Source organism: Crocodylus siamensis, chromosome 6 (genome assembly GCF_052110815.1).
Source record: "Crocodylus siamensis isolate JL-2025a chromosome 6, ASM5211081v1, whole genome shotgun sequence".
NCBI classification, from domain to species: domain Eukaryota; kingdom Metazoa; phylum Chordata; order Crocodylia; family Crocodylidae; genus Crocodylus; species Crocodylus siamensis.
Genome location: NC_143400.1, coordinates 73,251,799 through 73,272,859, shown reverse-complemented (window position 1 = coordinate 73,272,859; position 21,061 = coordinate 73,251,799). Strand labels below are relative to the sequence as shown.

Below are 21,061 nucleotides of genomic sequence, written 5' to 3'. Positions count from 1 at the left end.
TGCTGCAATGTCTCATGTATCAGCCTCCCCACACTTCAAAATGGCAGTGGGGGTGCTTGAATTAAAGCTGGTCGAACAAGCTTTAGTTCAAGTGCCCCTGCTGCCATTTTGAAGCACAGGGATGCTGATACACAGACATGGAGGCTGGATGGAGACTCAATTAAATCAAGTCTGCTCCAACATGTTGTAATTACAGCATGTCGGAGCAGCCTCACAGCATGTCTATAGGCACCCTGTGTGCCCAGTTAAGGGAACCCCAGGTCAGATAACCAAAAAGGGGAGAGGCAAAGGAACTCTTAAGCCAGGCTCTGGGGTTTCATCTTTCTGCTTGGCTTGAAACAGAACCCTGCTAGCCATGAGAAGGAGCTCCACAGGATCTGGAGGACAAGAACCTACTGATTGTGAAGGGAAGGAAACCTTGCAAGTCCTGAAGTGAAGGGACTATATGAGAATAATGGTCTTCCAATATGTACAGGATATTATAAAGAATATAGAGATGGGCTTTTCTCTGTGGCCATAGGGGACAGGACTAGGAACAGTGGCCTCAAGCTGCAGTAGGGGAAGTTTAGGTTGGAGATTAGGAGGAACTTCCTGACTATAAGGGTGGTCCAGTATTGGCATCTCTTGGGGTAACAAGGACCACTGGTCACAAACTGACAGAGTACAGATTTAAGCTAAATATCAGGAAAAACTTCTTCACGGTAAGGATGGCCAAAACTTGGAATGGGCTTTCACAGGAGGTGGTGCTCTCCGCTACCTTGTGGGTCTTTAAGAGAAGGCTGGCTAGGCATCTGGCTGAGGTCATCTGACCCCAGCACTCTTTCCTGCCTAGGCAGGGGGTTGGACTTGATGAGCTGTCGAGGTCCCCTCCGACCCAAGCATCTATGTATCTATGTAAACAGTTGGCTGGGATGGTTTAGTTAGCAATGATCCTGACTCGATCAGGGGGCTGGACTAGATAACCATGTGAGGTCCCTTCCAGACCTACTTTCCTATGATCCTATGGATTCTGAAAGGGATTGCTTCGCAATTCAGTGACTGAAGTTTCACATTTGTTTGTTATTGTTGAAAAGATTCCTTGAAGCATGGGTGTGACAATGGGGAAGAGTACAGGCCACAGTTAGTGCCAGGGAGGAACAGAGCATTTGATGGAGGACCATCAGATGTCCAGGGGCTGTGACAGCAGGTTACCAGAAGCCCAAGGATTGAGATAGTTGGGCTCTGACTCTCACCCTCCTAAAAGCCTGAACCGTTGAATAAGGCAGCACAGCAAACTTGAATAAACTGAGGAGAGAGCCAGCCCAGGGAAGTGATTCATAGAACAAAATGCTTCCAGAAGTCCTTCGTGTGAATTAAGGCAACCTCTCAAATTAATAATCCATTCCAACAAAGATGTGAGAGGTGAGACAGTGAGCCAGCACCCCAGGGTGTCAGAAAGGGAGGCAAGGTTAGTAAACCCATAAGAGTACTGTGGCCACTTCCTCAGGTGTTATGGTCACATACATTGATACATTGGGTGAGAAGTGACTCAAACCCTAAGGTGCCAGGATGGTGATGGAATAGTTGATACATCTTCTGGTTCAACAGCAAGCAAATACCAGTGAGCAGAACAAAATGCAATTTGAACAGGCTCAGAAGAAACAGGCAAAGATGAAGATGATTCACCTGCAGTATCAATGAATGGAAGCCCACCAGGCACTGGCAGCAGAACATAAGAAGCTGGTGGCACAAGTATTCACCCATAGCATGGGAACAGAAGCAGGGCTTTGGTTGTTTGTGCATTCCTAGAGACATTCAAGTGGCACAGCAAATGGAGAAAACTTTGGCACCAATGCCTGGGAATACTGCTGGTGGGATATACCTGAGCAATATATTGGACTCTGTCCAGGGAATAAGATGTACATTATGATCACATAAAGAATGCCATACTCAAATGACCACAAGTTGGAGTGGCTCCACCCAGTGGCAAGGACTTCTGAAAGGATGTTAAAACAAATAGCTTTAAAACAGTTTGCATGGGACCTGAAGGGGAAAATAAAGAAGTGGGTATTGAGACATCATCCCAGAAGCCTCAAGGAAGCTGTCTGGTTGGCTAAGATCTTTGTGGCGACCGGAAAGGTGTCACACTAAGAATGGGGTAGGGGCCTGTAACAAGGAGGCTCCTGTTACTTTAAGGACAGATTACAGAATGCCAGGCTTGGTGTATGGGCTGGCAGCTGGGCAAAGGCCAGCTGCTAGAAAGCAAGCCAACCAGAAACAACAAGGGTAGGTGCTACTACTGGGGAGCTGCTATCTTGGAGCTACCTGCACTGCAGTAAATAGCTACGGGGCAGGACTCTAGGCAGCCAGGAGGTAAAGGCAACAAGCAGCTGAGTTAGGTTGCAGTGAAGGAGAGCAGGCTGACCATTAAGCAAAAAGGAACCACCTGTGTGTGGCTGGAAAGCCCCACACGCAGCATGGGCTGGTCCCACTCTAAGGCTTACTGTGCACATGGTGCACAGGGCCAGCAAGAGGCGCACACTGCATGGGGTGCCCCATCAGACCAGCCGTGTGCGCTGGATCCTGGGCTGGTCCAGATTGGATCTCACTGTCCGAGACCTGGGCTGGATCATAGGGCTTTATGGGCCAGGGCTGGCCATGGGCCAAACCTTTCACAGCCCTCCTTTAGATAGTAAAGCTGACATAATGGGTATCTTTACAAGAACAAAATAGGTGAAACCCGCCACCATACAGCCAAAAAAGAATAACAAGGCATGCATTATTGTTAATGCTTTGTAGAGAAACTATACCATGTATTTTTAAGATAATTGAGCTGAACAGAAAATATACAGGTATTCTCCCATTTACTCTAGTTGCTATTTAGACTAACTCTACTGACTTTTATGGGTTTATGCTGATTTAACCAGGTGCAAAAGAGACCTGAATATGTCCTTCTCTTTCTTTCAGAAGAAATAAAGCTGTTCCAAGCCCGTTCATTTCAGAGTAAATCTAATACATGAGTTCCATTTCTTAATTCAGCTATTCTACTTATGCATGAGATTTGCCAAACAAGCAAACCAGCCAAGATAAAAGATGGGAATCCCGGAGAGTCTTTAACCTCTGGCTTATATTGTTCAGAGCATCAGTTATTAATGAGTCTACATGATTGAGGTGCCAGACCTTCTTTGCACTGCTGGGGGGGCTGCTGCCCTGGAGCTGGCTCAGGTGCTTTATCCTTTCAGGTATTTGATTCAGAAGCATTTAAAGAAGGCTGGCTGCACAGAGGGCCTTTCATCATCTCTGACTGCAACCCTGCGGACTTTGGAGTTCTTCATGGCATTTGTCACTTTTAAGGATTACTGTACGGTACTCAACTCATAGATGCCACCTGTAAGCTTCCCTGGTGTAGAACACAGCTGCACTGCATCATTGTGGTCAGCCAGCATGAACATTTAAGAGTAGAGACTTAAATCTATGCTCCCTTTACCTCATTGTGGTATTCCAGGAGCTGGATTTATTTAAACAGCTTAGAACAGTCTGGGATTTAGTTAGCAAACATCAAAATATTATATAGGGCTTGTTAGCTATACTTAGTATTTGATTTCATTTTGGGTTTTTTATGTTGTAGTATTTTACATTGGTGGCCAGTGAATTTGTTTAATTAGTATTTGTTTAATGAGGTGCATAGGTAGTAGATTTTTTGTTATGAGTAACTATTAGTTTAGGCTTTAAATTTTTTCATTGGCCATGACAAAACAGTCCCATTCAGATTATTATTTAGTGTCCCTAAAACATCACTATATTACATTATATCAGTTGTCACTTTGTCTTGTTACCTGACTGCATCAGCTTGCTAGTAAATAGGCTCAGATCACTGAAGATGCACATAGATAAGGTATATTATTTCAGTTTTTCCTACTGGAGAAATTATACTGCCCACCAAATGTAGGAAAAAAAATATAAACTTGGTATGTATGTTTCGCTGCTAAAATGGAGGTTGTTTTCTTAATAAAAAAAAAAGTCAGACTATCTAGAAAGAGCAGTGAGATGTATGGTACAAGTAATTACTCAGAGATATCCAATTTTACAAATCTGTAGTATCTAGAAGATGGAGAATATCTCAAGGTAGAATCTAGCCTTGCATTTAATAGGTGCTCAAATAATTAGTCCTTATGCAACTTTTGTTTTCCTGCACTTCAGATGTCTTTCTATATAACCTTTGCCATGAACCACAGGAACTACTGCAGAGATGCAGATGGTATAACTGACTCTTGTAATGGAAATTTCCAGTATAACCAACTTAGGGCCTGCACAACACATCTAGAGCTGGGGTTGAAAATTAAGCCTCACATCTTTTATCAGTTACTTAGAAACAAATTTGTGAACAACTTCATTGTTTCTTCCACAACCTGTACTGTAGTTCAGGACATTCTTTCTCTTTGTTCAATGAGAATTCAGTTTTACACAACAGATAAATATTACCTCTCAGGCACCTATCTACAGAACCAAGGGCCAGACCCCTAACCTTGAGGTCATGGCCCCATTTGGGGTCACAACAATAAAAAATGGGGTCACAAAGACACTCGGCAGTGTTGACTAATTATGATGAAATAACATTAAATAGAGGGACAGGTTCCCTTTGCAGACTGGCAGAGTTCCAGGGCTGCAGGGAGAGGCTGCTGCATACACTACTGGGAAGGAAGGCATGGGGGGGCTTGCGTCCTTCAGATTTGTGTGCAGGAGGCACAATTGTACACCGGTGCTCCTGCTGCTGCTGCAGCTGCCAGACAGGCAGGGAGCACCTCATCATGGCAATACAGTCAGCATAGGGCTCCTGGCAGTAGCACTGAGCCTCCCCATCCCACTCTGCCCTGCTACACTGGGTCCCACCTGCTGGGCTGCGAAGGCCCCCAAGGGGGAGGCAGCATGATGGGGAACCCCAAGCCTGCAGCAAGCAGTGCTGCCTGCCCTCCTCTCCCACACCCCGCAGAGCTGTGCTGCCCAGGGATTGATCTTGTCTGCATCATTTTGGTATTGCAAAAAATATCCAGTGTTTAAATGGGGTTATGCTGAGAAAAAGGTTGGGGATTACTGATCCAAAGCAAGATATAAATGTATTTTAGGTGCCTAAGTCCAAAACTGTAATTTCAAAAAAACTTCCAGTCACTTGCTGCCTATCTCTGGAGGCACCTAAATTTGCTGAGCACTCTCCTCCCCTTCCCCCTCACCCCCTGCCATTTGACTTTAATGTTCCCCAGGCTCCTGCATATGTGCAGTTCTGCTTCTGAAGAAGTCTGGAACATGTCCAGCTTCATATATATCTGTCAAGTTTTCCTACCTAGGTCCTCTAAGGAACTCAACCTGATCATTGTTCTCAAACCCAAGCCAACAGGGTCAGGTTTAACTGCCCAAAATACAGTCGTGGCTCCTGTCTTTTATAACATGACCCAAAGAGAAAGTGATGTCAGTATGTCATTATTATATTAGTCAAAACAATTGGCTGGGAAAAGGGAGACCTGGTTTAATTCCCTTATCTTGATGTTCAAACTTGCAGTGCCCAGGAGAGTGACCAGACAATCAGAGCATAGACTATTCTGGGTGAGGTCCTGCAACCTTTATTCCTTTTATAGAAATTGTACCATTGTGCAGCAAAGAACTCAATATTAATTGGGCTAGAGAGAGACAACACAAGCAGGAAGAGTGGTTAGGACAGTCACCTGGGAAGCGGGAGTCTTGGTTCCCAGTTCACGTATTTTATCCAATGACTGTTTAATCCAAATTTTACAAAGTGTCTTTGAGCAGAGATGGGAACCCACATGGCTGACCTGCCTACTAACTGACAGCCTAGTGGCTAGGGCAGTAAGAAGTCAGAGGACCTAGGTTTTAACCTCCTTGAGCTGTAAAGGGAACGTAACACAAGTTTCCTGCTTCCATGGGAAGATCTCCAACTACTGGGGGGGTGGGTGCTGTAGTCACTAAACTATGTCACAGAGTAGGCGGAGGGTGACATTACTGCCACTTTCTTCTCTGCTCAAGATACTTTTGGTTAAAACTGAACACTTTTTTTGAATAACAAGTTGTGACTATCTTCAAGTGCAGACTTACTGTGGATTGCAAGTGGACAATGTTGCCTAATGCCAAGAGAAGGGTGGGCTATCAGGCATTCTTCTGTTGACAGTGTTTCCTCGTTGTGGCCAGATCTATGAGAGTCTCCATTCAACGGGCTGGCAGTTTTGGCTCCCGTTCTGCCGTGTGGTCTGCATAGGGAGCCCAGGTGCCCAACACGAGGTTCTGTATTCCACTCCCAGAGGGCAGGGTGCTGGAAAGTTAATGTTATATTAATTATTATTGGATCTAGTGATCCAAAGAAGAATGAAACCACAGAAAAATAAGCTGTTCATGATATTTAGTGTACATTGATGGCTTGCTTTTGACATCCATTTTCCCCTGACAAATCTATTAAGACTATTATGATTTTTACTCCTTTCTTAGCAAGGCAAGCTCCAACAGTGAATATTTTTCAGACCAGGTGCTTTGTCCAAGCACCAGAATAGGCCTGAGTCTAATAACCATCTCTTGTACAATGGGACCCAATTTTCTTTTCGTGAGATGGTCTCTTTGTATCTGTGGTGAGGTCTTGCAGCACTTAGTTAACAGCATGGCAGTCCTGTAAAATTCGGGGCTCAGTCTTCAAGGTTTCATCAGAAGATCTTTTCTTTAATAGTACGTAAGTAACTGACCTTCCTAATCCTCAAAAGAGCATTTTGCCAGTTGTTTTCAGTGGGAAAGATGGTATTGTTATAAGTTCTTTCCTTGTTTTTTTGCATGAAAGGAGGCACCCTTTCAGTTCCTGCGTAATCCCAGAGTGCATCCCTGCCTCGTTATTTGAGCTAAAATTTGTCTTAACTCTCTTCCCTCCCCACCCTTTTTTTTCAAATCACAAACTGGGTGGGTGAGACACGTTCCCATTTTATGATTAACACACAAAGGGGATTTGGGATCATCCACAAATGTAGCAGGTAAGTAGCGAAGGTAAAAGCCAGTGGTTTTTGTAATCAAGGACCAAGGTACTATTCTGAGCTCTCTGCTGTGTCAGGTTTATCCAGTGTTCATGTCTGTCAGCTAAAATGTCAGTTTGCCACAACACTGTCACAAATTAGAAGGCAAATCCTGCTGTTCTCTGACCAGTTGTTTCCTTCCCTTATTTTAGCCCTCCCTTAGCTCCCTAGCGGGTGAGGAGTACTGTGCCTAGTCTCCTTTCATAAGCTGACAAATTGGCTGTCTCTCTTCTTTCTCTCATTTTCTCACTGCTCTTATATTTTCCCTTATCCTTTTTTCTTTTCTTTGTTTCCAGCTCCATTTTGCTTGAGTCTTCTTTTCCTTCCCTGATCCTCTTCCTCAGAAATGCCAGAAAGGTGCAGGCTACTGCACTGGAACAGAGTTCGGAAATGTGGGTTGGTGGGCTGCTTACTGAGCCCTCAGCATCTCTGATGTTACAGCCACAGGGAAAATATGAAGGGAAGCAGGGTCACTTATGAATTGTTACAGGAGTCGTTGGCTGTAGAGGTGATGGTAGCACACTCAGGGTGCAATGCACACTGCTGCTCACTAGCACACTGCTGACCAGCTAGACTCCTTCTGGTACTCATAGGGCACGTCTACACATTGCCATACGGTGCCGTTGCTATGGTGCCGTGCTTTAGCACTTCTGTTTGGAAGTATTAAAGGACAGTGCAATATGGGTGGTGATTGCACCGTGTGCATGGCGCAAGGGTAGATTTCGCCTCTATGTCGCTATAGCAGCATGCTATACATGGGGAGTACGCTACTATGGCAACTTAGCTGGTGGTTGTGTGTAGACACATGTGATCACTCTGTTGTCATAGCATGTTGTATGGCAATGTAGCATATTGTTACATTGCCGTAGGGTGACCTGTACATGCACCCATATTAACTTGTTTAAGGCTAATTTAAGTAGCTCTTCAGCAGGGGTAGGCAACCCTCGCCATGTGTGCCAGTGTGTGGCATGCAGGATATTTTGCGTGGAATGCACGCCTTGGGGTAGACAGTGGGGAAGTGGCCAGGGCTGCACTGCCGTAACAAGGATCAGGCCCCGCACAGCTCTCCTGCCCCAGGCATGCCAACATCTTGCAAGTCAAAGTTGTGACCATTTTTTGGCACTCTGCCCAAAAACACTGTTGACCCCTGCTCTATGGGATGATTCTGTCTGCAGTGCAGCCCTATCTCTACTGTCTTTGGAGGTGAGGATTTGGGTTCTATGACATTTACAAATCATCATGGTCTGCAAATCCTGTTCAAATATTATAATCAAATCTCTTTGTTATCATGCATATAACTGAATTATAATGACTCTGAGTGTGATCTTGCTTTTTGTACTAAAATGTGTCATAGAGACTTGCTATCTGTAAAACACCTATTTTAACCATTTTTTCCTTAAAAAAAATCATATTGATTTAAATGCCAGGCTTCTAAAGTGATCCTGTGGAGAGCGAACTGTAATGAAGGCAATCTAAAAAGCTATGCTTAATTTGCTTATTTATAATGGATTCAGGCTTCACAAATGAACAGTAAATAATGGTAATTTTATTTCTTTTCAGCGTTCAGGTGGGGCCTTAGCTATTCCTTTATGTGCATTTCAAGGAACTGTATCTCTTCAGGCCCCCACAGGAAAAACTCTCTCTTTATCTACATACGAGGTAAGCACTGAAGGGCAAAAAATAACACCCACATCAAAGAAAATTGAAGTGTATCGATCAAAGAGCGTTGGTCATGAGCCAAACCCTGAGGATTCTCCTACTACATTTGCTGACACAAGTGTCAAAATTCATTTAGAGGTTCTTGAAATTTGTGACAATGAAGAAGCCATGGATACTGTGTCTATCATCAGTAACATCAGCCAGTCCTCTGCTCAAGTCAGGTCTCCATCCTTGCGCTATTCACGGAAAGAAAATAGGTTTGTTTCTTGTGATTTAGGGGAAACAGCCTCCTACTCACTCTTTATACCTTCAAACAATCCTGACAGTGATATTAACATATCAATTCCAGACACTGTTGAAGCTCACAGGCAAAACAGTAAAAAGCAGCATATGGAAAGCGATGGTTATCAGGAAGAAATACAAATGTTGAATAAAGCGTATAGAAAAAGGGAAGAAGATAGCAACAACAACTAGGAGGCATTAATCTGGCAAAACTGATGCTGCTTCTCTGAATCAACTTATTCTATCAAACACAACAATAACTGTTTTCTTTCCTGTAACACGTAACTTAATTTTGTTTGCTCATATCATCAGTAAATGTTTTAACGATGTATAGATGGAAAAACAGTAAATACTTAAGTGCTTTTATAGCATTTACTAGAGAATTTCAACACTGATAACAGGTTATTTTTTTAAGTTACTGTAATTTTTAAGACCTTTTCTATATAGATGTGTACAAAGCACTTTGTTTACTTGTTGGCACTAGGCACTAAGTATGGAACCCTACAACAATGAAATGATTAAATCATTCCCATCTAAGTAACAAGTCTTTACATTTTTTGTCCTCTGGTTGCACTTCTGCTATGCCATACCTGAAATATTTACTAGAAAAATGTAGCAAAAACCAGAGGCCAATCTATGTATTTGGCTACATACAGGATTTTAAAAAGTCTAAGGGCACTTTTGCATATACTCTGGGGCTGGGGGGGGGGTGAGGGAGGGCATGGCACTTTAATTAGAAGGGCTCTAAGAGCTGCTGTAATTAAAGTGCTGCTGCGTCTCATGAATTGGTGTACCTGTTTTTAAAAATAGTGGCGGGGGTGCTTGAACTAAAGCTCGCTAGATGAGCTTTAGATAAAGCACACCCGCTGCCATCTGGAAGCGTGGGGACACTGATGCATGAAACACAGGAGGCTCAATTAATCGCTGGAATTCCAGCATGTCAGAGGAGCCTCCACGCTCATGTATAGGTGTCCTAAGTGCTTTAAATTTTCACTTCTTTGTACACAAATCATACATTGTGCCTAAGTAACTGACCGTCATACCAGCTTAGAATCTGGCTAGCTGAAATATAAGCATGCACATGTAAGTAGATAACTTGCATTTCACCAACGTTCCAGTGGTTTAATATGGCTTTTTACAAGTGTGACAATTATTTGGTTTATTTATTTATCCCAGAGAATCTAAGGAGCCCCCATCCTACTCCCTCACGAACAAAGAAATGTTCTGACCTTATGCAATGTATCCATACTTGATCTGTACAATGGTCACATTGGAAATTTTGAAAAGAGCCAAAACACCAATTCTAATTTACTTAAAATGCAATTGTCTGGATCTTCAAAGGTTATCAAGGCCAGACTCAGCCTTATACAAGTACTAGTATAGGAACTGAAGGTATTTTACACTTCTCTTTAGTAGCGGCTACTGGGGACTCATAAGGTCCACGACACAACCTTGAGTCACAGCTGCAGTAGTTCTGAATATTGTTTATAATCTTTTATCTGTGGAGCTCTTCTTCCAAGCATGTGTCAGTCAGACATTTGAGTTAAATAGGGGTAAAGGTCTAATGGTTCAAAATGTTTAAAACAGTTTGAATAAAAATCCAATTCCCTGTCAATTAGTTAGGTTTCATTCGCATGCTATACATAGGATGGATTACACTCTTCTGTATCTATAATCATATACAGTTTTCCAAAGAGAAATTAAAAGAAGGTCTGATTTTCTGATCAAACATAGGAGGAGAAGGAAATAAGCAGAAACTTTATTTTAGGTATGCAGCAGAAATCACAAGCCCACTTTTTTCAGTTAACCTGCAAGATGGAGGGGTGAATGCAAATTACCTGGTTCCCCTCTCTTTTAAAGCATCGTAAATCAGGACTTACTTGATTGTAACACTTTGGTGCAGATAATTCCCAAGACTCAATATTGCTGAAATGAAGATGGATCACTCCATGCTTGGAGTTGTGCTCTTCATATATTGTTATATTGTAGAAAAACTAACAGTGATTTTCAGACCCATTGTAACATTCTGTGGGTTCTAGAAACACTCTAGATGCTCATACATTTCAGACTTAACTAGAAACTATATTGTAAAGAAACTCAGCCATCTATTTCATAAAAAATATTCAATTTTCTTCTTCTGGTTTTAAGTATAAAACAGACACTCTGCTACCTTTGGAATTATTCTTCCCTTTGCTTTCTACAGGAGATGAGTAGGGCCGCATACTGATATCATAAATGCTTCTCAGTTTTATTTCAGTTGCCAGGTTTGTATTTATCTTGCTATTGCAAGTCTGGGGGCTCCACAAGGAAATGTAGCGGTCTTTAAACCTAGAATGGTTTGCTTAGAAAACAGTGAAGTAGTAGCCTTTCTCATTGTGTTTCACAGTACAGGAAAACTCCCAGGTAAACAAAAGCAAGTGCTTTCCCTGGAGCAGCAATGTGTTGTCTATGGGCCAAATGGTTCAACACCCAAGACTTTGGTAATTGAGCTGTGACTTGCTGATTACATGGACATAGGTCAGTATTTTTATTTGTTTGATAAGTTACCACTATCCTAGGCAACATTCACATTGAGGCAACATGCCTCTAGGTGGCCTGGGCTGAAGGGGCAATGTTTTTATTCCAGAGAATCAGAAAGTAGTATTCCAACACTGAGGAGTTGTTTTATTCATTATTGGTTTGCTTGCTTGTCTCCCAAAAAGGGACTGGAATTGTGTTTAGAATATGAATCGATGGTGTGTAGAATTCTGGTGGGCATGTTTAGGCAAGGTTAAAATTTAGATGAATTAAAGTGTAACATAAATGTCACCCTCAACTTGACCTAATTGTAAAGTACTGTTTTGCTGGTGTATAATAAAAAATACATTTTCTTTAATTATGTCTGTAAATTTGCTAATGTACTAAATGCCTAATTATTTTATGGCTTGCTTTAAAATGGTTGATACAATTAAACATTTTAAACAGTATGAAACCCCAGTCTTAATTATTCAACAGACATGAGCTACTGGCACATTGCATTAGAGAACTTGACTCATTCTCTCCTGCTTCCAGTATTAATATGTGCTGTAAACTGTTCTCACGTAGCATTTTTAAAAATGCTTTCACAATAAGTAGTGAAAATATTTTTATCCCTTTCCTGATTTTTTTCTCTGGATGACCTTTATATATGTCAACAACAGCTTGACATTTGAGGACAGAGAGATGGTTGTCAAAGTGACCTTTTGAAGGTGACTTCAAAGAGAAGAGCTCCATCTGCGTACAGGAATCCCAGAGGCAGGAACAGAAAAAAAATCATCAGGAAAAAATAAACTGTGTCTAGCACCTGAGAGCATACAGGACTGATGTGACTTTGAATACTGAATAATACAAAGCACATAATAGCAGAAGCTGTGAAACAGACTCAGGCCAATCTAGAAAACAGAGTATTCATGGGCCAGATACTTCTAGTGACACCATTGTAAGTTGGAAGTAATTCTAAATAAATAGGACTACAACTAAAGTAAACCTGGCATACAGGAGTTAAGAATCAGGTCCCGTATGCCCTATCACAAAGTAATATAATATTTCTTTATAAAATAAATATACCTAAGATACTAAAGCCTGTACTGTAATCTTGATGTAAGCTAAATAAAAAAATTCACATAATTTTAAAATAGTAATGATTTCCTGTAAATTAATGATTAAATGCTACTTCTAAATTCTTTTATCTTTATAGGTTTTAGGTTAGCACTATAATGTTATCAAGGTGAGTGTTTAAATATTATGTTTCCTTCTCATAATCCTGCTTTTTTAAGATCAAACAAAATGTCTCTTTGTGATTACAACACTGATGTACTTCTCACAAGATAGTCTACCAAGAGCTTTGTCCTTACATGCATAATTCTCACTCACACACACAGGCCCACTGACTTTTGTCATTACTATTTGTATGAACAGAGATTATTCACTAGAGCAAGAATTGTGGAACTGGGTCTTTTCTTAACATCCTACTTCATTTTCACAGCATGTGAACTAGTATCTTCACTGTACTACAGAGATGAATCTTAAATTTTGTCTTTTCACATTATAATAGTGTAATAATTTTCATTAAAAATGCCACTTTATTTGATGGGATTCTCTCTCTCCCTTTAAACTGCTGAAAGGAGTGCATTATCCTTCATCTGCTCTTTTAGGATAGGCTACTCCACAAAGAAACTACCCTGTATGCATTCATTATTTTACAACAAGATAATGTACTGCTGACTTGGACACAAAATGAATATGAACAGCAACCAAAAGAAAAGGAGCTTGAAAAAAACCATAATAGTTTTCAACTTACTGAGATTACACCAAGAAATATATTCCATCCATATTAGAAAATGATACTTATGTGAATAACGGCACATTTATTAGCATATTTGGCTCTTAAGTATGTTTAACCACACTGACATATTTGCATATATTTGTTTGACTTGATTTTTAAAACCTGCATTTTTTTGTATTTTTGTCCTAGTGCAGGAAAATGACTGAATTGTACTTGTTTTCTTCATGCAAACAGAAACTTCCAGAATGAGCTGATGTTCCATTGACTTTAAGCATAGTTTCATAGTTTCTAGGGTCGGAAGGGACCTGAGCAGATCATCTAGTCCGACCCCCAGCCATGGCAGGAAAGAGTACTGGGGTCAAACGACCCCAGCAAGGTGTTCATCCAGCCTCCTCTTAAACACCCCCAGGGTAGGAGCCAGCACCACTTCTCTTGGAAGTTGGTTCCAGATCCTAGCCGCCCTGACTGTGAAGTAGCGCCTCCTGATATCTAACTTAAACCTACCCTCTGCCAGCTTGTGACCGTTATTCCTGGTTACTCCTGGCGGTGCTTGGGGGAACAGGGACTCCCCCAATGCCTGCTGGTCCCCTCTGACTAGTTTATAAAAGGCCACAAGATCCCCCCCCAGCCTTCTCTTGTGGAGGCTGAACAGGTTCAGGTCCTGTAGCCTCTCCTCATAGGGCCTGCCCTGCTGTCCCCTGATCATGCGAGTGGCCCTCCTCTGGACCCTCTCCATGTTGTTCACATCCCTCCTGAAGTGCGGTGCCCAGAACTGGACGCAATACTCCAGCTGCAGCCTGACCAGTGCCGCATAGAGGGGGAGGATCACCTCCTTGGACCTGCTCGAGATGCATCTGTGGATGCATGACAAGGTGTGGTTGGCCTTCCTAACTGCCTTCCCACACTGCCGACCCATGTTCATCTTGGAGTCAGTGATGACTCCAAGATCCTTTTCTGCCTCTGCACTGATGAGAAGGGAGTTCCTCAACCTGTAGGTATGGTGCCGGTTGTTCCTCCCCAGGTGCATCACTTTGCACTTGTCAGTGTTGAATCCCATCCTATTCTCATCCTCCCACCCTTGTAACCTGTCTAGGTCTGATTGTAGCCTGTTGCTTCCTTCTAGTGTGCCCACGTCCCCCCACATCTTAGTGTCATCAGCAAATCTGAGCAGGGTGCTTTTTACCCCCTTGTCCAAGTCACTGATGAAGATGTTGAACAGTGTGGGCCCGAGGACCGAGCCCTGCGGAACCCCACTGCCCACGTCCTTCCAGGTTGAGAAGGACCCATCCACTACCACCCTCTGGGTGCGGCCCTCCAGCCGCCAGTTGGCGACCCATTTGACCGTGTGTGTGTCGACACCACAGTCCCCCAGTTTCTTAATGAGAACAGGGTGAGAGACAGTGTCGAAAGCCTTCCGGAAGTCCAGGAAGACTATATCTACTGCTACCCCTGCATCTAATGATCTGGTGATCTGATCTTAAAAGGCCACAAGGTTGGTCTGACAGGACCTGCCACTGATGAACCTGTGTTGGTTGCCCCTATGCATGCCCCTGCTGGCCCCTCGTGGATGTGTGCCAGAATAATTTTCTCAAACAGCTTGCCTAGGATTGAGGTAAGACTAACTGGCGTATAGTTTCCTGGGTCCTCCTTCTTCCCTTTTTTGAAGATGGGAACCACGTTGTCCCTCTTCCAGTCCTCCAGCACCATTCCAGAGCACCACGAGCGCTCATGAAGCCGTGCCAGGGGTCCTGCAATGACCTCGGCCAATTCCTTTAGAACTCTAGGGTGGAGATTGTCCGGACCGGCTGATTTGAATACGTCCAGCCCCTCCAGAAGCTCCCTAACTAAATCCTTGCTAACCCGTGGCCCAGGTGCGCCTCCCCTGGGGCCTGAGGGGGGCCCAGCAGGGAGGTGGCTGTTCTAGTCCTTACTTAGGAAGACGGAGGCAAAGAAATCATTAAACATGTTAGCTTTGTTGTCTGGTGTGACGACCAAATTTCCCAACGCGTCCTGCAGGGGCCCCACATTACCCGGAACCTTCTTTTTACCCCCTATGTATTTAAAGAAGGACTTCTTATTGTCCTTAATCTGGGAAGCTAGTCCTAATTCCATCACTGCCTTGGCCTTCCTGACTGGCCCCCTACATCCCCGAGCAACTACAGAATAGTCCTCCCTGGTGATGACCCCTTCTTTCCATTGGGTGTAAGCCTCCCTTTTAGCAAGGAGACATTCCTGGATGCTTTTGGAGAGCCATGGAGGCTTGTGTGCCCTCCTGCTCCCTTTGATCCTCATTGGGATTACCTTCCTTTGGGCTTGGAGGATCGTCTCCTTGAGGAGCGACCACTCTCCTTGGACGCCTGGCTCCCCTCCCCTCTGGGACCTCAGCATTTCTCCAACTATCCTCCTTAGCTCGTTGAAGTTTGCCCTCCTGAAATCTAGGGTTACTGCCTTACTGCAGGCCTTTGTCACCTTGCGCTGGATGGTGAATTCCAGCAGGCGATGATCGCTGTCGCCCAGGTGGTCGAGCACCCCCGGCCCCCTCACCAGGTCATCACCTGTGGCCAGCACTAGGTCCAACAAGGCGTCTCCCCTGGTGGGGCTGTGCACCTCCTGGGTTAGATGGAGGTCCTGCACTCTGTCTAAGAACCTACCCAGCAGATGTCCGGGAAATTCAGGTCCCCCATGACTACCATATCCTTAGACTTCACTACCTCTGTGAGCTGACCTAAGAATTCCTGGTCAAGCTCTTCCTCCTGGTTGGGAGGTCTGTAGCAGACCCCCACCGTTAAGTCTCTTTCCCCTCGACTGCCTTGTACCCTAACCTAAAGCACTTCAGAGTGCCCTTCCTCTGACTCTTCGCTAATTGATGAGGATGTGTATTCCTCCTTAATATACAGGAATGGCCTCATGTAACCCAGCATGTGCATTGCTGAAGTATCTTGGTCACCTGGACTAATCTGATTGCCTGTTCCCCAGATTTATGAGAAACAAGTTGTTGCAACTTCCAGGGACACTTTCTTCAGTCCCACTGCTGTAAGTTCAACCCTGGGAGCGTATAAGCATTCAAATCAACAGGTGGAAATTAAAACACTTTAGATAAAGCAGTTGAAAACCCTATCAGTTCCTGGTTGTAGAATAATGCATCTGTCTGGTTGCCTGCTCTACAGACTGACTGCACACTAGAGGGCACAGTCAGAGCACCCCAGAGCATACATCAGACCTGTTTTGCAGGCTCCACTGTCTACCTGGAGACAGGCTCCTTCCCAGCTGTCACCACTGGTCACAACACCCGCTCAGACCCATGCTGGCTCTGGCCTTGCCCATTGGGGCTGCACTGTGGTGGGGGCAGCTGCGACCCCTGCACTTGCCATGCTGGGCAGTGTTTGCTGCTGCTGCCTGCCTGGAGCTCATGCCATGGTAGGCTGCATTGAGGCTGCCACCACCGCCTCTGGACTGCCCAGTGCACAAGCTCCGGGTGGGCGGCAGCAGCAGCAGCAGCAGCAAACACTGCCTAGCGTAGCAAGCGGGGGTGGGGGATGCTTTCCTCCACGCCGAGCAACTACTGCTGTTGCAGCGCAGCCCCAACGGACGAGCCCAGAGCTACGCGGGGCCCAGGCTGGCAGTGGGGGTGGGTTACAAGCTGGTGCTGAGTGTGAGGGAAAAGCGGCCCCTCCCCCACCCCGTGGCCAGCACCCTGCGCTGAAGCCTCTCACAGCCTGCATGGGACTGCCTGTGCCTGCTCAGGACAGCCCTGCATGGGCTGTGAGCAGCTGCAGCAGGGAGCGCGGACCACGGGGCAGGTGAGGGGCCACTTTTCCCCTGGCTCAGCACCAGTTCCTTCCCTGCTGGTGAGCAGGGGTTGGGGCTGCATGCTTCCCCCCACCTGTACCGCAGAGCTGGGGGGCACTGGGAGTAAGCGGGTGCACAGGGCCCGCACAGGTGTGTCCCAGGGCCAGCGCCAGCGCCAGCGGGGCCCAGAGCAGGTTGGCAGGGATACAGGGTCCCGGCTGGCAGGGCTCTATGGAGCCAGGCCAGCTCCTCCCTCTCCCTGCTGGTGCAGCCCAGCCCGGCTCCAAAGACCCCTGCCAGCCTGTGCCCCGTTCTGGGCCCCACTGGTGCTGGCCCTGGGACACTGGTTCCAAGATGGTGACCAGAGGATGGGGCACCTGTCAAGGGGCGGGGCTACCCATGCAGCCTTTGACAGGTTGCCAAAACTGGGTAAGCAGCTCTCCACCCAAAATAATTGCCCGCCCCAATCTAAACGTAATGCTTGTAGGCATCCACTGGTACTGTTAGGGGATTTAGAGAGTTAACTTTTTCCTACCATCTAGCTCAGCCAACACCAGTATCATTCCCCTGATAATGCTAGAGTTGAATTTAACTACTATGCATTGCAACCATCTCAGTATCACCCCAAATAACTTAGTATTTAATCTGTAGATGAAAACATTTCCAGTAAATAAATGGAAAATCTCTTAGAGTAATTTGCAAAACTTGACATTTACATTTTGGATATGATAATGTGAGATTACTTCTGGCACATTATCAGCTTTAGAAAAAATATTTTAGTGCTTTAAATTATTTACCCTGGCATCATTTTCCATCTATTCAGCATAAACAAAATGGCTATAGGTACAATATCCTTGTGATAGAAGAACATGTAAAGAATTCAAAGGTTCTCTCTTAATATCCATTTTTTTTTAAATTAACACGTAAAGGTAGTACTTATGAAATTCTACCTTGGCAGTGGTGACACTAGTCTTGAGCAAGTACAATGCAAACTAGATTCTGTAATTTGTGAAAAATTCAACCTTGTATGACTTGTGCCCTGATTTTCAATAGACTTCAGCTCCGGATTAAACCGAAAACTGGAAATTCTGGTTCATAATCTCTAGGTAAACGTCACATAATCAGAGTGGGTGAGATAGGAAAAGACTGCCTTATGCACCTTTGCATTCCTAAGACTACTCTAAATTGTGTTCAGCTATCCCAAGAGTCATTCTAGTAGCCAGAGGTTATCTGAAGCATAATACTACCACTACTTCATGATTCTCTCTCTATTCCCCTGCAATCTTTCTAACTGCTTATATAGCAGCATCTTCAGAGGATCTCTCCTCAACTCTGTTCAACTTTGTGGCCTTTGTTTCCTTCTCTTACAGTACTATATCATATCCCTGTGTTATCTCACCCACAAACACAATTTTAACTATGTATGGACAATTAAGAGATATTTATCATTAATAATTATAAATGATAACAATATTAGTAATTATTATAATTTATATGGATATTTAAGAGATCTTTATATGGATAATTAAGAGATCTGCCCCTTTGCTACTGATTTATGCCCATTTGCCCAACTAAAATCAGGCCACGGCTCTGTGACATTCTATTATTGATAGTTTGCTAATACAGCATGATTAAAACAGAGCTCTTAACCTTCCTCCATTGCAAGCTGTCTTTAGGATGTGCGCTTTCATAATCACTATGCGTAACACCAACATCCTGCCTGTCACTCTGGTCCATAATCTTCAACCTTCGTCCAAAGCCTCCTATTCAGGTTATGTCTAAGTCTTGCAGACACTTTTATAACATTTATAGTCTTTCCTCCCTAAGCACACAGTGAAAGCTCTTGTCCAAGAACTCATCGTCTTGCATCTTAATTAATATATTATCTCTTTCCCTGGTGTTAAATGCAATTGTGCCCTGCTGACACACATTCAGAATAGTGATGCAGAGATCATTTTCCTAATATGCTACCATAAGCACAATTCTTTTTTCAAACTTCCACTTCGTCCTTTTTGTCATCACATCAAATATAAACTACTTTTCACTTTTGAGGTCCTGACCCCATCTTGGTTATCATCTGACCCTACCACCTATCATCTGAAAGGTCAGCTTTTCCATCAGGTCAGCTGTCTCCTTCAGTAATCCCATAACATCAGACTTATTTGCTTGGTAAAATATGAGACAATGCTCAGAAGGATTAGAAGCAGCAGAATAAGAAGGGAACAGGAGGGCACAAGAAGGAGTAAGGAATAGAGTAAGGAAAGAAGTAAATATAAAAAAGTGAGGGGCTACTCATGAAGTCTTATACCACCAAAAAGGACTACCAGAAACAAAATGGAGGGTATGTTATGTAATCAAGTAGTTGGTCCTGTGATAGTATTGTGTCTGTGATAGTATTGTGTTTATTTTCATCATGCCTTCTCAGAAGTGTAACCTGGGTGGTACGCGGGACGTACCCTCTCTTCAAATGGAAGGGATGTTAGTGAGAGTGTGTATGATGTGGGGAGTGTGACTGTCTAGCTATAGGCCAGCTCACCTCCTTTCCTACAGAGTAGAGCAGAGAAGACTAGGAGTCACAGTGATTCTTAACTATGTATAGATTTAATGTTACACATTAATAAATAACTTACAGCCTTAAACTTACATACATGAATATATATATATATATATATATATATATATGTAAATGCTGACAGAAATACGTTCACCCAAACAAAGGGCTCTAATTAACCCCACACTCAAGCACAGGCCTACCCTCTGGCTTTCTGATTAGTCTGCAATCCCGCCTCCCCAACAGGGCCCCCTAGGCAGCAGGAGAAGGAGGACTTAATGATAAAGCATCAGGTTAATCAGTGGACTGATGACAAAATAATAGGCAGTGATGGGTCAATAATTTGACACATACAATAAGGTTACATCCAATAGAAACCTATATACCTAAAGATAGTCAATACAACCCAATGACAAAAATACCTAATGGTAATAGGACAATATATATACTTATACAATAAGGTTACATCAAACATAACATTTATGCATAAAATACCCAAATACACTAGATATGAACATAATACAGTTAGTAATTCTCTTCTAATACAACAGACGCAAGATAACAATAACAACCCTAGCAGTGTAGGACAAGAAACAGAACCCAACCATGGTGCAGCTGCTGTGCCCAAGGAACACAAGCAGGGTCCCTGTCACCTAATAGGGCATCATTACCCTCTCCAGGTTACTCAGCTGGGCAGGGCCCCTGTGATATCCTCAGTTGGTTGCATGAGTATTTCCCTGCTTCCACGAGTATCTACCCCAACTTGCCTGCCACAGCTTGATGGAAACGTAATTCAAGGAGGGGTTTAGTGGTGTTCCCACTGTGTCCCAGAGTTCATAATACTCACTGAAACGGTGTGGCTGATCCTTGGTCTCCGCCTCCCCTATACCCCATTTCACTCACCGACCATGCAGGCTGTTGTGCCACCGTTCCCAATTACTGGCTCTGGCTTCTTATAGCCTCCCATCAGGCCTCGACCCCATCGGCTTAAGTGGGAAGTGCAGGCTTGTAGTTGCAGCCTGGCACTCGTCCCTAATCCTTGACCCTGCTCCATTCCTTCGCCAGACCTGGAACTGCCATCCCTTCCATAGGTTCAAGGATGACTGTAACAATCCAGAACTCACAGGGTGGCAACTGAGCCCAGAAACCCTTCTTGGGGAGCTGTGCATGGGAAGCCTGTTCTGGCTCCCTTACACTGCTCCTGCTCATGTCTGGTGGGTCAGCGTCACGGGGGAACCCACGCTGGCTGGCATGCACCCTGGTGAGCTTGGCGTATCACTCCATTTGTTCTCACTGTACCTGGCTTCTGTCGAGGTTTTTAAATCTCCTGTGGCAGTCGTCGTAGCTGATGTCATTAGCTGGCCACTGCCCAGTCTGATTTATAGATATTTGAAAAGCTATGCAGTACTGGCTCAAGCGGCTCCAGCCCCTGCCTCCAGC

The 21,061-nt window shown here is 44.2% G+C and overlaps 1 protein-coding gene across 2 annotated transcripts in view; it reads left to right on the top strand.

Moving 5' to 3' along the window:
• The window catches only part of GPR149 (G protein-coupled receptor 149), a 43,123-nt gene extending 31,199 nt beyond the window's left edge, over positions 1 to 11,924 (top strand). For both annotated transcript variants that reach the window (XM_090051805.1, XM_090051804.1), the window contains exon 4: positions 8,598 to 11,924. In XM_090051805.1, the coding sequence (XP_089907931.1) occupies positions 8,598 to 9,170 (573 nt within the window). In that variant the 3' untranslated portion in view covers positions 9,171 to 11,924. The remainder of the gene's footprint in view (positions 1 to 8,597) is intronic.
• Positions 11,925 to 21,061: the final 9,137 nt, after the last annotated feature.